The sequence below is a fragment of the Gopherus evgoodei genome, chromosome 5 (genome assembly GCF_007399415.2).
Source record: "Gopherus evgoodei ecotype Sinaloan lineage chromosome 5, rGopEvg1_v1.p, whole genome shotgun sequence".
Taxonomy (NCBI): domain Eukaryota; kingdom Metazoa; phylum Chordata; order Testudines; family Testudinidae; genus Gopherus; species Gopherus evgoodei.
In genome coordinates, this window is record NC_044326.1 from 68,513,779 (window position 1) to 68,530,536 (window position 16,758).

The 16,758-nt window shown below is 39.4% G+C and overlaps 1 protein-coding gene across 1 annotated transcript in view; it reads right to left on the reverse strand.

The window, feature by feature from the left end:
- WDR17 (WD repeat domain 17) overlaps positions 1-16,758 on the reverse strand; it is a 75,738-nt gene that overhangs the window by 5,582 nt on the left and 53,398 nt on the right. Inside the window, 11 exon segments of the mRNA XM_030563096.1 lie at positions 265-448; positions 668-766; positions 1,987-2,088; positions 5,542-5,644; positions 5,749-5,890; positions 6,964-7,075; positions 8,557-8,577; positions 12,909-13,018; positions 13,021-13,050; positions 14,195-14,294; positions 16,396-16,484. Coding sequence (XP_030418956.1) covers positions 265-448; positions 668-766; positions 1,987-2,088; positions 5,542-5,644; positions 5,749-5,890; positions 6,964-7,075; positions 8,557-8,577; positions 12,909-13,018; positions 13,021-13,050; positions 14,195-14,294; positions 16,396-16,484 — 1,092 coding nt within the window.

Consider the following 16,758-nt stretch of genomic DNA (forward strand, 5'->3'; position numbering starts at 1 on the left):
TTCTTTTCTGTATAGCCTACTGTAGTTAAGGACAGTGTGCTCCAAGGCATAATGGCAGCTTTTGCCATTGCAGGGTACTCAAGAGCAATATTCCAACTTTCCCCTTATTCCTCAGAGGTTTTCTCTGAGAATGCTGCAAGCCTCAACTATTTTCAATTTTTAATCAGTCTCTTCACTTGAAAACAATTGGTTTGACTGTCTTTAAAGTAACTGTTATTTTATTAAGTGTTCCAAAAAGAGCACTCAGGCTCCATAAAATGGTACCTGTATCCTTAACCCTGTCAAACAAGAGATGTGAACATCTGAGTGACTAGGAAGATTAGACCCAGTGACGTAATCTGGTCCAATAATTCCTTTAAGAGGCTCTTCTTTTATTCGTGATACTAATGTTGAATAAACCATTCTCTGTGATTCGGATGGAGGAGTATATGACAATTCATCAGTAGATCTGTGAGTAAAATATATTTCATTTTAAGCTATGCGTTTCCATTTGCAGTATACCTCAAGATGCACAAAAACAAATATTATTTCAAAATGAAGTATCTTAATTTTTACAAAAATAGATATATTCATATTCTACAAAGAAAAAATGGGATAAAACATTTTATTTACAATGAGCATATTTAAATCATAGTAATTTAATTATGACTTTATGTTTCACACGTACTTGTTGGCTAACTGAGTACAAGCTCTCCAAGCATCTAGTTCCTCAGAAAGCTGTTCAATTTTCAGGGGTACAGATACCTCCCGTCGTTTTAAAAGCTGACTAAAAAAAAAAAATTAAAAACTAATTAAAATATCTTCCCACAGAAAAAAATTAAATCAAGAAAATATACATTGTTAGAATTGAAGGGAAAAGAAGTTAGAAATTGGCAATATGAATCTGTCTGAGTAAATGTTGAATTGACCATAAAATTGGATATTTTTGCTAACTACTAGAGTTAAATTTAGGAATTATTAGTTTTTAAATTTCCACATATAATTATCTTTATTTAACTGCAGAGTTTTCCTTTGAAACCTATTTTTAAGGCTATGTATGCTTTTTTTTAAATAACAGTTATTGAATCTCATAGGAATTGTGTGCCTTGATATGGATTACTGACTGGTGTATGCTGAAATGATAAATACAATATCTGAGGATGCAGGAGAGCTAAGTGGATCAGTATAATGTGATTTAGCACAATATCTGAAACAACCTTGTCTTGTCTGAGTACATGTGGAAATAGGAATTTTCAGAAAACTAACACTGCACCTAATTTTACATAAACCAGAGCAAGAATCGAGAGACAGCTTTTCGGTTTACTCAGTCCCTGATTCTACAAGCATGCATGTACTTATGTTTAAGCATATATACAGAGCCATTTGACTTTACTGGGACATCTCGTGTGCTTATGTGCTTTGTTGGATTGGAGCATAAAAGCTACGAGGTCAGATTGTGGTGGATTTTATAGGTCTTGCAGGGTCAGTCTAAAGAAATACAGCTTTAGAGGGTCCTTGTTCTCCTGACCCCTACATGGATTCTGTGAGTCCCAGGATGCCTCAAAGCTTGATGTGTTAAGTGTCACCAATAGATTATTACAAAGCTAGTTTTCCTTAGCTTCTTTTTTCTCTTATAAAATTCTCTTATTATTTCCCAAATCAATTTCAGTCAAATAAAATTATAAAGTACAATTGATAACTTATGATAAAGCAAGGAGAAGACCTAGAATATCTATCTGTTTATGAAAAACAATCTTTTCTTTCAGGACCACACAGTTTGACTAAGGCCCAAATTCTGCTTTCAGGCTGACCTTGTGCCTGTGCAATGCAGGAAGCCAATGGAGCTCTGGGTGAGCATAAGAGTACATCCATATGAGCTCATTGCAGGAATGGGACTTTAGATGGATAAGCTTCTGGGGGCAGGGGCTCTCTCTTACTATGTATCATAATCCCGACCAAGGCTTCTGGGTGATACTGCAATGCAAGTAGGTAGATAATTAATATTACCTTGTGTATTCATAAAGTGCAGGTACAATGCTAGCATACTGTCTTCTAATAGCAAGTAAAGCACCAGCATAACCGGACAATATCAGCAGCTCATTCCGAACTCTAAAAATAGAAAAAGATCAAAAGTAATCAGAGTTTTCAATCATCTGTAGAAACTTTAAACAGACTATTACTCTACTAAATAATTTAAAATATTGCTTGATATGTGAATTTCTATAGGGAATGTGTGTGCTGCCTGGTTGATTACTTTTAAGTTCTAAACCAGATAACTGTAAACTACATTTCATCTGCTCAACACTGATTCCATTTATTGATTTTTAATTTTTCTTATGCTTCAGAATAAAAAGTGCCACACGTGGACTCTGAGCATTTTCAGTTATTTAAAATAAACTCAAGTACGATTTCAGCCAGCTCACTCCTTTCAGCAGACTGCAGCTCCACATACAAACAATATCATCCCCACATATTACTCAGTACTACAGTCTTCTCCTCAAAAGCAGGGGCCATGGTTATAGGGCAAGTTGCACTTTAGATCCCTTTTAGTTCCTCTTGGTTCATCCCTTCGGTGACAGGCCTGGCTCCCCTGCACCTGTCTCCAGAGTAAAATCCAGTGTTCCAATCACTTTGGAACTGGATCTCTGGATTGCAGCATCTGTTTCTCAAGAGTGTTGTTTGAGCATTGGCCTGCTAAACCCAAGGTTGTGAGTTTAATCCCTGAGGGGGCTATTTGGGGATTGGCCCTGCTTTGAGCAGGGGGTTGGACTAGATGATCTCCTGAGGTCCCTTCTAACACTAATAATCTATGATACTCATGAACATGACAGGGTCAACTGGGTTTGGCACCTGTAAACCCTTTACCTCCAGGAGCCTGCAACAGCAGCCAATAAAAGTGATAAAAATTGCTTCTTCGAAAGAAAGCATAACATATTCATTCACTCAAAAGGTACAGATTATGCAGAGCAAAGGGTAAAAACGAAGGCCTATATGTCTATTTCCCCTTACCTAGATCTTAACATTTCCTTACAAGCTTTGATAAATTCATTAATCTCTGAGTTAGGAGAAATAGCCTGCTTGCTGCAGCTTCTCTCTCTCTCTATCAGAGACTCTCCACCAGGCAGCCTTTGATATCTCACACCTCCCCTTCTTTGTTCCACCAGGGTCTTTTAGACCAGTGTTGTTCAATGACGAGCCTGTGGACCAACGCCAGTCCCTAAAATCTCCCTGGCACAGTTTAGAAAAGGCACAAGATGGTCCCTAGCATCAAAAAGGTTGAGAAACACTGTTTTAGAGTATGACTACACTACAGTAAAACTCCTGAGGCTCAGGCTGTGGGACCCTCCCGTCTTGCAGGGTCCCAGACCCCATGCTCCATTCTGAGCCTGAACATCTACCACTGCAATTTTATAGCCCCGCAGCCGAAGCCCTGCAAGCCTGTCAGCTGCCACAGGCCAGCTGTGGGTGTCTGATTGCAGCATAGACAAACTCTTAAAGGTTTAGTATCCCCTTTGATTGTAGGCTAAGATCTGGGAAATGTAATCCTGGCTAGCCTGGATAGAGGTGTACAGGGCCATTCCCCAATTAATAGCTTCTCCCATTATTCCCTTAGGAGCCTTTTCTCTGTCAGTGTTTTGTTTCCTATTTGCTTCCCCCCACAAAAGCCTCCTCTGATTTTATGCAGTCAGGCACGATAATGTCAGTTAGGCAAACTGAATGTATTATATCCTATATATAACCAGTAATAAAAAACTCCCTCATTCTCTAAACCAAGCAAAACATTTAGGCTTTGTCTACACTACTTTGCTTTTAGCGACGCGGCTATGTCACTAAAAATCGGGCAGTGTAAACGCTGTTTGTTGGCACTTTTGCCATAAAATACTTCCACCTCTAGGAGCGAGGTTCACATTGTCGACAGGAGAGCACTTCTGCCAACAACGAGCTGTTTACACTGCCACTTTGGGGGGGCGGGGGCAGGGCGGCTTTTTAAGCACCTGTGAACGACAAAAGTTTTGTCATTCAATTGGCAGTGTAGACAAAGCCTAGGCACTGCAGCATACTCCTTAAGTCCTTAAATCCAGGCATTTCAGACCAGCAGCAGGAGGGCATATCAGAGCTCTGGGGCTCTTATGGAGAATGCTCTCTCTGTTATGCAGAGGAGAATATACCATCAGTGTCTCTGGTGATCATGATTGCAACAGTGGCTTTGTCTACACTGGCAAGTGAATGACAAAACTTTTGTCATTTGTTCAAAGATGTTAAGAAAACATCCCTCCCCCGCCCCGAAAGACAAAAGTTTTGTTGAGGAAAAGCACCGGTGTGAAGAGTGCTTTGTTGGCAGGAGCACTCTTTAGTCATTGCATTAGTCATTGGCCACTGCATTAGTCATTGGCTCTGCACTCTTTAGTCATTGCATTAGTCATTGGCACTGCATTAGTCATTGGCCATTTAAGGCTTTATAAGTTCAAGCCAACACCTTAAAATCTATCTGCAGAGCCACGTGCTCTCTACAGAATGGCCTAGTTATCAACCAGACAGCTACCTTATGCACCAGTTCCAGTAGCCTATTCAGGTTGTTTCTCTCAACCTACCAGCATCACCTGTCTTGCCTGGATTGAGTCTCAGCCAGCTTGCTCTCATCCATGCCTCAATTTCACCTATACACTGCATTAGTCTCTCAACAGCTCCAGCTTGGTCATTTGAATTGGAGACATAAAACTTACGGTCATTAGCCTGAAAATTATGCCATCTGAGTTCTCTTCACTAACTCCTTTAATAGGCCAGATATACACATTGATACAAGAGGGGCAATAAGATGGAATCCTGCAGGACCCTACATGAGAGTGCCCTTACAGTTGACAAATAATTGCCTATTACAACTCTTTTCTTCTCAGCTAGAAAAAGCAACCTCCACCCAGCTATTTCTGCCTGAGACGAAAGATGGGTCAGCAACACTTCATGATCAGCAGTTTCAAAGGCAGCTGACATATCTAAAAGTCAGCAAGAATACCTGGGAAAATTAAATGCAAAAAGTGCAGCCTGCGTACTAAACCCAGGTTTATGCTCATTTTGACTACAGTGTCAAGGAGTTCTGAGGAAGCTGGATACTTTGATAGTGGTCTCACCACAACCTTCTCAATAACTACCCAAAATAGGGAATGCATAGGTTGTGGCCTGAAGTTCTCACACCACCTTCATCAATTTAGTGAAACTCAACCAGAAAAGATCTTGCATTTGTCCCTTCAAGATCCTGCTCTGCAACTACAGATGCAGATAGGCTGACATTAATCCGAATTTAGGACCTAACCTTCAGTCCCAACATTTGCAAAACACCCATTGGCTCAAAGGAAGTTTGCCCATGTTAGGGCTGATGGATTAGATCATATAATTATATTTGTTATTTTTATTAAGATGGGTAAGCTGAGAGCTACGTTGTAAAGATATCCAAGTGATTGCTAGCTGCAGGAAAGAAGTAGAACACATGACTGAAAACAAGGAGAAAGAGTAATCTTTACAAAAAGAGGGAAGGCTCAGTTTTATAGTCATGGGAAACATACTCACTCACTACATTTATGCAGCACTAATCTTTCAGTGCGTATATAGCTTAGAAGATCAAGAAAGGGACATACTGAATCCAAAGTCCAATCTGAGTTACTAATTTGTTCTGTTGAAAAATACAAACAAAAAATGAAAATGGTAAATACCAACGCAGAAAGAAGCCAAATAAATGACTATATTTAGATCAGGTTCTTCCATTCACAAGCCTACCTTTAATATATTGAATGCCAATAGGAAGGGCTTTTTCTGGTTCTGTACTTAACAAATAGTATTTTATGGTTTCAAATACGTCTCCATTTGCCTGAGCAGTCTCTGCTAGCTGCATACATTCTTCTACACCTGGTAGATTACACTGGAAAACAAAGGTTTTACACAAGAAATAAATAGTTTTGTTTGAACATGGTAAGGTTCAAGAAACTATGGACGTTCTCATAAAGCATAACAAAAACAGATTTTCTCTGATATGAAGAAAAGATCATTCTCTTTATCTAAAGGTAATAAAGATTTTTTCACCGATATGTATCACTAGGAGAGTTCACTTTGATCCCCTCTATAGGGGTTCACACTGGTAAAGTCAGTACGCCAAATGTCTGGTGAATGTCAGCTTTGGCATCTAAGAACTTTGTGAGGTCTTTCTGTGGCAAACCCATTGTTTAAGAAGTCACTAGATGAGCAGTTCGTGTCAAAAGTAAAGCAGTCAGAAGAAGGACACTCTTCCAGGCTACAGAGGAAGTCTGCCTGGTAAAGAAGCCAGTGGGCACCAGATGCAGTACCACAGAGATCAGGGTAGTGGGGGAAGGAGGGATTCTTTAATATGACTTCAGAGAGAAGGGGACTATAAGCCCTATTTAGAAGCGACTCTTATGACGATGAGCAATTGGAAACATTCTACCCTAGGGGGAATCCAGATTCTTATAGACAGAGGATCTGGCCTTAGTTTGCTACTGCACACATAATAAGAACAGCCACCGCCAACCTCTTACCATCAGCAAATTTCCAAGTGCTTTATAGAGGAGGTAAATCTCATTATTCTCATTTTATAAATGTGGAAACTGAGACAGAGAGAAGTGAACATGATTTACCCACAGTCACCCAGCAGGCCAGCAGCAGAGCTGGGAATAGAACCTATGTCTCCTGAGTCCCAGTCCAGTCTGATGGTCACTACATCAAGCTCCCTTTATAGCATACCAGAAACCAAATACACATTTCTTATTGTGCATAAACTGACAGTAAAAGCCTTATGCAGATTAAACACAGAACAAAAATGGATATGAGAGATTATAATACAAAATACTATTAATATACAAAATAATATTCATAAGTGTTATGAATTTATCTACATATTAAGAAACAAATTGATACATAACCTCATTTTACTATTTAAGTAAAGGTTTGTTTTTATTAATAAAGGTCCCTTAAATGTACCTTTTCATGTAGGTCATTTATCTCTGCTGTGGATCCAGGATAGAAAGCACATAGCTTTACTAACTGTAGTTCATTATTGGGAGTCATCATGAGAAGATCTGCTGCCAAGTCCCTGTGCAAACAGAAAATATGGCAATCACACTCAATGACATGTAATGGTGGAGATGCAGTGTCAGAGGTAGGACTGTTTCTTTACACTTGCTTTTCCTCTTACACTGAAGAAATATGTGTTGTTGCTGGGGAAATGGAAAAGGGGGGATCAGTCCAGTAATAAAAGCTTATGAGGAGAGAACTGCCTCTTTTTGCCTTAGTTCAACTCCAGGCGGTTGGTAAGGTGCAAAGCTCCCAGAATTTCATGAAATCAACATTAGTCAGCACTAAAACTCACTGAAAAGTGTCTTGTAATTACAAGATGGGATTTCAAAACACAGAGCATGGATACATTTTCAGCCCACTGCAGACGGATTTGCCATTTACGAGAATCTCACTGCTGAAAATACATCCTCTATTATTTTTACTTCATCTCATGTAAACAAAAAGCTCATAGGGAATATTTATTTAAGAAATAATTAACACCGCAATATTTTTAAACAGTTATTTACTTAGTGCCCAATACTTCCTTATCCTGGCTCCTATTCTTTCCCCAGTGTTCTGTGCCTATTCCTTACACCACTACAAGCACCAAATAGGCACTACTCCAGGTTTGAACAACACTTCACTTGTTACCCAGGGAATGTATCTGTTAGCCATAAAATTTAACCTCTTCATCAGCACAGCTATCTCTAACTGATGTTCCTGAGTCTACGATCCCCACATATGTTTTGCCAGTAACTGCAATTATTCATGAATTAGGCCAGGACTGAATACACAGGAACGGAAGCAGGAGTGACACCTATGGGAAATATGGGGAAAAGCACAATTTAGCCTCAAGCAAATGCAGATTGAGGCCATTCTGCACACACACACACACTTCCACAGAACATCAAGTATATGTTTGGACTGTTACCATCAGCCAAAGAGCATAATGCACCTGGAGGTGAAGCAAGGGAGCCCTTCATTCCCTGTATTCTAACTCATATTGGAGAAAAGGGCCATTTTGGTTCAAATGCTCCTCAAATGGGCTGCAATGCCTTCTTGTTGAATTTTGGCACTATATACTTTAATGAGAATAGGGAGGCTGGCATGTCCTAGTCATTATTCTGCCATTTTCTTATCACTCCCTTCCAGTGACGGGTGCTTTTTCTTTTTCCAGCTCTACTTGATTTAGAATAGTTCCAATACCTTTAAGATAGAACCCTAAATATGCATTCAGTTAAAAACAGAGAGACAGAGTGATACAAATCCCCATATTTTTATTCTTCTAGTTTGTTTACCCTTCACGCGCAGAGTTTATGTGGTCACTTGAAAATGTCAGTGAATTGTTGCTTTGCAAACAACTTCAGCCCATCTACTATTCTTCAAAATATTTATATACATATTTTATCAATACTAGAAAAAAAACCAAAGAACATAGTTTAAGGTTATTTTTAGTCTGTGCCTAAATTATATTCAATGGAATTTTTAGAATCTCTCTCTTTAGAAACAACAAAGTACCTGTATCCAAGAGATGGAAAGCTAAAAGGAAGATATTGAAACAGTAATGAGCAAAAAAAAAAATTTTGGTTTGTTTACTAAATATGGGACAAATTAATGAATAAACAGCACTACCACTCCAACGAGAATATAAATTTGGCTTTGGGAAACAGCAGCAGCAAATTATATCAACGGCTTGATTCTAACCCCTGTTGCAAAACTAAATCAACAAGCTATTTGGAATATTAGGTTGTGCCATTCAACATATAATAGCTAATTTTCCAAGATACACGGAAGCCATATCCAGAATACAACCTTTGTGGGATCCTGAAATGGCTTTCAAGATCAGTTCCTAAAAACTGTTTCCATAACATGGCTTTGCTGGCATGTACTGGCCTAAGTAGTTAGGGAAAAACATTTAAAAAAAGTTGGTAGAAGTTAGTTGAGACCATACATTGAAAATCACTGTTTAAAACAAAGATTTCTGTCATCCAAAACTGTTACCTGAAATGTTTTTCAAGAACCAATCTTGAAAAGAAATTAAGGATCTAGCAAAAAATAGTGCAGCTGAGGCCAGTGAAGTAGGGGTTAAGCTTTCAATAAATAAATATTATTAGGATTCATCTAAGGGAAAGAAGTGCCATTTAGGAGTGGTAGGAGGTGACAGGCACAAACCAAAACTAAGCCGACATTATCAAACATTCAAAATAATTTTCCCAATATATTTTGTGTTTGTTTTTGAGAGAATACCACTGGACGAATGTATAGTAAAATGTTCCATCAATAACCTCTTTCATTATCAGTTAATCAGGGATCTTCCAGTATTCTGAGAAATGCACTATAGCAAAATAAGAGTGTTTCAGAATAGTGGGTATTTCTAAATTTAGATTGGGTTACAGAAAAGTAAAGATTTCTAATGGTAAAGGGAGTTCCATATATGTTAGAGAAGCCAGGATTTCTGCTTTTCTCTATAACGAGTATAGCATAGGTACACCTCTACCCCGATATAACACGAATTCAGATATAACGCAGTAAAGCAGCACTCCAGAGGGTGGGACCACGCGCTCCGTCGGACCAAAGCAAGTTCGATATAACACAGTTTCACCTCTAATGCGGTAAGATATTTTGGTTCCCAAGGACAGGATAGAGGTATATTTACTATTGCTATTTTTAAGTATCTGAAAGGGGTGGTGAAGTGTATCGCACCAGTCTCTGGCTAAAAATTGGTGCAACAACTGTAAGTCTGAACACTGAGTTTACAAAGACTATACAATATACACACAACTGTTGTCCCAGGAATATTACAAGCATTGGTTGTATTAACTGGGATGAGGTCTTTAGCTCAATGCAATGGTTTCTTCTAATGGTCTGTCTATATGAACAATTAGATGTGGCAATATGGGTTGTGAATCTACCCTGCTACCCTTCTTTTGTTTAACTGTTCCTGTGTACCCTGCTGACATGCATTAACAGTTTGTTAGAATGCTTTCAGCTAGTTCCATTTCAAAGTAGACTAGATCAAAGTGGGCTAATGAACTGCTAATGTGAATCATCAGGGTCAGGGCCGGCTCCAGGCACCAGCCAAACAAGCTCGTGCTTGGGGCAGCAGATTCTAAGGGGCGGCATTCCGTACAATCCTAGGGCGGCATGGCCACCCCTTTTTTTTTTTTGTTCGCTGCTCTGACCGCCCTGTAGGGGGCAGCAGCGCAGAGGATGGGAGCGCCCTACTGGGAGCCACCTGCGTACTCCGTCTGCCCCAGCCGGTGCCAGGTCTGCAGCAACCCTGGCAGCCTGTGTCCTTCCCTCCGCACCGACCGGAGCGGCGCAGAGCCCTCCCGGCAGGCAGCGCAGCGGGAGGGGCCGAGTGGTAAGCACCCTCGTTGAAGGAAGCCCTGGCAATCTCCCTTCTCTCTCTCCCTTCCACTCCCTCCCTCTTCCCCCTGCTAGCCAGGGCGCGCACTCCACTGCCCGGGGCAAGTTTGCAGTGCAGGGAGTCCCACTAGCCGAATGTTTGCACCCTGGCTCCGGCTGCCCTGCAGGTTTTTTGGTTTGTTTTTTTTTTTTTGCTTCGCCGCTCCAGCCACCGCGCAGGTTTGTGGGTTTTTTTGTTTTTTTTATTTTTGCTTGAGGCGGCAAAAAAGCCAGAACCAGCCCTGATCAGGGTACATACAAAAAGAATGAGGAATACTCGTGGCACCTTAGAGACTAACACATTTATTTTAGCATAAGCTTTCGTGGGCTAAGACCCCTTCATTGGATGCATGCAGTGGAAAATACAATAAGAAGACATATATACACACACAGAGAACATGAAAAAATGGTGTTGCCATACCAACTGTAACGAGAGTAATTAATTACGGTGAACTATTATCCGCAGGAGAAAGAAAATGTGTAGTGATAATCAGGATGGCCCATTTCCAACAGTTGACAAGAAGGTTTGAGTAATAGTAGGGGGAAAAATTAGCAGGGGGAAACAATTTTTACTTTGTATAATGACCATGCTAATTTTTTCCCCTACTGTTACTCACACCTTCTTATCAGCTGCTGGATATGGGCCATCCTGATTATCACTACAAATTTTTTTTTTCTCCTGCTGATAACAGGTCACCTAATAGCTCACCATAATTAAATACTCTCATTACAGTTGGTATGGCAACACCCATTTTTTCGTGTTCTCTGTGTATATATATCTTCCTACTGTATTTTTCACTGCATGCATCCGAAGAAGTGGGTTTTAGCCCAGGAAAGCTTATGCTCAAATAAATCTGTTAGTCTCTAAGGTGCCACAAGTACTCCTGTTCTTTTTGCTGATACAGACTAACACTGCTGCCACTCTGAAACCTATCATCAGGGTACATACAGTTAGACCTCAGCAGGTGAGTGCAGAATAGATTTACAGCCTCAGCTTTGTAGCAGTCTAATTGTTTGTGTAGACAACCCCTAAGTGTGCATGGGAAAGTTACACGTGTTAGAATTGTACCATTTCATCTGTCTTCCTAATTCTGTCTGCAGTGTTGCCTATTCACAATTTACACAAAAGCAACTGTGCCCACAATGATGGTGCGTCCTACAGAATAAGAATCACCAGGAATCTCAGAATGCAGAGATTCAACTACTATTTGATGCGTCACATGTGGACATGCCAGATCAGTTTTGTCAAAATTTTTGCTGTGCTGACATGCCAAGCCATTGTAAAGACAAGAGCCATAAACCAATCATTTTATGCAATCAATATTCCTGCAATGGTTTCCCTTGGTTAATCTAGACCTACTCTTCTGTGGAAAGGAGCTCAACTAGGCTACTCTTGGTGTCTCTCTAACTGGGTGATCAAATACCAACTTTGATCGCAAAATTAAAACTTAGATCCTTTTAAAAACAGATTGACTGTCCCATATTAATTCCTATTTCTCTAAATAGAATACAAATCCTAAAATCATGCCTAACGCTGTTCCTGCACAGGGCATCATCTTTTTCTCCCATTATATGTTGTGCTCTCTATCACAGAACAATAAGCCAAAATTGTACCCTGCCACAGTAAAACCAATGCATGGAGGACAATGTAATACAGGACCTTGTGAAACTTCCGCTGGATGACACAAAGGCATGGCCTCTCCTGGGGGAAGTCAAACAGCAATTCTGTGGGATCTTAATAACTTCTCATCTCTCCTAGCTGTATTTCCAGTGCCATACTAAATTACCCCTCTTCCTCCTGGGTGTTTATGCCCTACAATCATTTTAATACCATATCACAATTTTTTATCGAAGCTGCTGTTCACTCTTCACCTATGGATCGTTTTTGGTCTTACTTCTTCCAAGTAACTTTGTTAAGTTTCTTCTGCCAAGTGACTATTTTCACTCACTTTTATTAAACTAGTTTTAATTTCTTGATTTGGGGCAAGTGAAGGAGCTTTACCTGTTCAAATACAAGTTAAGAGTTTAGTAATCATTGTGGAAACACTGCATCTGCTTACTTATTTACAATGTGTGTGTGTGTGTGTGTGTTTTCTGAGATTAATGAGGAATTAAGGAACATTTGGGTTCTTTATGCATTACCGGTCTGATACTGCTATTCTTGTTTAAGCAAAACTCCATCTGCCTTTAATAGGTTTGCCTGAATAAAAACTTCAGTATAAGGGCCTATATCTCATTTGGCATACTAGTTCTCCGCATTACATGTTCCAGATCTCACCATCTCTACCTGGTGTATATTAAATGGTATCTCAATTTGTATCTCATTTCTGTCTGAGTCTGTCTTATAGAGCTACAAAGGATTCCAAATGATAGCTTTATTCATATCATCTTATGGACTTCTGTCAGTTATAACAACTGTGTTTCGTTAGAAAAAAATCTTCTTTGGAGTAAGAAATTCTTACCATGTTGTTACTGTCATACATTTTCTTGCTAGTAACTCTAGAGCATACTGTGTTGCTTGCGCTGCACTTTCTCCTAAGACAGTACCCACACTGACTGCCAACCTCCAGTTCATCTTCCACGAATCAGGTTTGCCATGGCAAGCTTGCTCAATAAGACAAATCATATCAGTAAGTGACACAAGCACTTTTTAGGATTTACTGTGACTAGCATGTTACATCATTTGTGAGATTGCGCTTTCTACAGAGTGACAAAACATGCATTAATTAAACTAAAACTTAAAAAGTTCTGCCTCTGAGAGGACTCTATAATTGTCTATCACATATCTCTGTTTTTTTCATGAGCAGAACTGCTTTCCTTTGGCCCAAAACTCTAACATCATCCTTTGTTCTGCCAAATAGTCTAGGAAAACAAATATAAATGAACATTGTTTCAATAGAATCTACTATTGTCAGTTCCCAACAAGACTGCAGGGGTCGGAGAAGCCATGCTGCCCCCTGCTCCTGATCCCAGGAGACTTCAGGGTGGAGGTAGGAGCTTCCCCATCCTCATCCCACCCTCTCCTTGGGGTAAGAGCAGCTGAGGTGCCAGCAAGGAGTGCAAAAGATAGCAGAGGCCACAAGACCTTTAAACACTTCTAGTTACGCTGTAACATAGGCACCACCTAATTGTCTGCTTTCTCTCCTCATCGCCCACTATCTTGGATATATTTCTGTGCAGAGGCCAGAGTGGAAAAAGGACACAACAGTACAGCAATGGTTGGAGCAAAGGGACAGAGCAAAGAGAGAGATGATGGTGATGATTTGAAGTAAAGTAAATTAAAAAACAAATTAACCAAAAAAAAATGTGTTTTTAACATTTTGCGTATATGTGTCTATTACTGTTTGCCTATTTTGCCTATTTAGAGTGCAAGTCTTGTATTTCCTGTATGTTTTCACACCATGTAGCACAATAAGATCCCTGGTCTTACTGGGGCAACACAGCAAATAGTAAACACTAATATTTCGAACTTATATTTATCCATATAATATTACATAAAATAATTTTTCTTTGCCTAAAAGTGATATCCTGGCCACACTGAAGTCATGGGAGTTTTGTTATTGACCTTCATGGGGCCAGGATTTCACTCTATCAATGAAAATGAATAAAAAGTCATACTAATGCAAATAATATATTTTTAAAATTACATAAATGTAGTCTGTTTTAGTAAATATGCTACGGCTTGCAATATTGAAAAATAACCTAATATTGGTCTTCTCCTCTGTACAGAATAAAGAAAAAATATTACCTCAATATTCTCAACAGCTAGATGGCAACACGCTGCAAGCACTGCACGGCCATCCTGGAAATACCACTCTGCCAGTTCTTTACTGACTCTGTGGAGGAGTCTGTAACAACAAAACAGGAAATCTGCAAGAACACTTCTAAAGTTAATAACGAAAGCGCCTGCAATCTTTATAAGTAAGGGAACCGAATGCAGTTGAGCACACTAACAACTCAACCAGAGAAGTTACTGACTCACTCTATTATGATTATTCATATCATCAACAGCACTAGACTTCAGCAATATTATCAGACCAACCTATTTTTTGGATCCTGGATTTTGACTGCATCAAAGTGGAGGACTAGAACACACATGTATATTTCCATGTTACTGTAAACCCCTTGGGGTGAAGACCATCTTTTTGTTCTGTGCTTGTACAGAACCTCGCATGGTTCTGGTCCATGACTAGTGCTCCTCAAGTTATACAAACACTAGGGCTGTCAATTAATCGCAGTTAACTCATGCGATTAACTCAAAAAAATTAATTGCGATTAATCGCAGCTTTAATCGCACTATTAAACTATAGAATAACAATTGAAAGTAGAAGTAGGACTGAGTGGACTTGTAGGCTCTAAAATTTTACACTGTTTAGGTTTTGAGTGCAGTTATGTAACAAAAATATCTACATTTGTAAGTTGCACCTTCACCATTAAGAGATTGCACTACAGTACTTGTATGAAGTGAATTGAAAAATACTATTTCTTTTGTTTATCATTTTACAGTGCAAATACTTGTAACCAAAAATAAATATAAAGTGAGCACTGTGAGCTTCGTACTGTGTTGTAATTGAAATCAATATATTTGAAAATGTAGAAAACATCCAAAAAATTTAAATAAATGGTATTCTGTTATTGTTTGACAGTGTGATTAATCACGATTAATATTTTTAATAATATGATTAATCATAATTAATTTTTAATCGAGAACCCTAAAAAATACTAAGTACTACTACTAAAAAGCACCTGCGCATTTACAGGATGCTGATTATACTATGTGCACATCAATACATAGCTGTACATTTGTCCTCAGAATTGGAGCAACAGCACTACACTTTTCAAAGGTCACTCACTGTGTACATGCCAAATTTACCTGATCATCCATCTGCTTGCTCAAAAACCAGATTATGAAACTCATATAACTGCACAAGCAACAGATACTTGTGCTTGCACTTGCACATCCCCAGCTGTGCAAGCATTACACTATTAATGTTTTTCAATATAGTGCAAACATGGGTACATTCATTGTGGACATGTTTGATGGGGAGTCCACCCCACACTCTCCCTGTAGGGGTTAATGGAGGCCAGATAGACCAATAAATCTATTAGGTGGCAGACTGGAGAATTAAGGCTAAAAGGAAAACCCTAATTAGGGAAACTCAGCTGTACAGGAACAGGTAGGGCTTCTATAAAGCCAGGGAGCTGATAACAGAGAGGAGTTGCAGGGAAGTGGTCTGTAGTCACTCCCTGGGTGAATGGAGGTTGTTTGGGTAGTGCACAGCTAACTCCTTGGGAGTGGGGAGTTTGGTCGAGCACACCCACACATGAGAGAGAGTAGCAGTAGGGCATGCAGCAAGCAGCAGAAGGGGGCCTTGAACCTGGAAGAGCTGATTCTCCAGAGTGGCTAGGAGCAGGCACCAGCTGCAGTGAGTGGACCCTGCGACAGCATGTCAGCTGTCATTATTTGAAAATTTAGCCATTAGTGTCCACTATGTGGCATATTCCTCTTTGGTGAAATGCAGTGTTGCCTTCGGGAGCGTGGGAGGAGGGATGTGAAATATAGAAATAATTAACCTGATAATACTTATTAAAACATATTTTAGTAAAGTTTTAAATGTCATGAAAAGTAAGAAAGTTCTGTTGGTATTAAATAACTCTAAAATGTAGTCATAACAAGCATTTCAAGCCTAATTTATCTGGAAAAATCCATTTGAAGCCAGAAGTGGACATTCACTAATGGGATCTGTTAGTGCAGTAGCAGTTAGTTAATGCAGAATCTGCTAATAATTAAGCATGGGGGACTACAAATGTCTGTTTCCTTGACTCTACACTACTGGTGTCAAATCCAAATACCAAAACTTCCAGTGTACTTATTGTCCTTGAGTGCTTTATACTCTGAACTAAAAAATTTATGGAAAAACTTAAGAAGTGACTTCTCTGTAGACTCACTCATTGTAATCTTCCAAATTTCCATCAGGATTTGAAGATCCATTTGAGGCTGAAAGCTGTAAGATTTGCATATTTCCCTCACAAGCTGCCTAGAAACCAACAAATTAATCCATCAAGCATAAAATACTTTTTCAACCAGACAATTTGACACAGAATCCCACTACATGCATCTGAGGAAGTGGGTATTCACCCACAAAAGATCATGCTCCAAAACGTCTGTTAGTCTATAAGGTGCCACAGGATTCTTTGCTGCTTTTACAGAATCCCTTTTGAAACCTGAGGGCAGTAAAGGAAACATTCTAACTAATAAACTAGTTTAGAGCAACTCTGTTCCCAGGACCTTCTTAGCCATGCAGGAGAGTA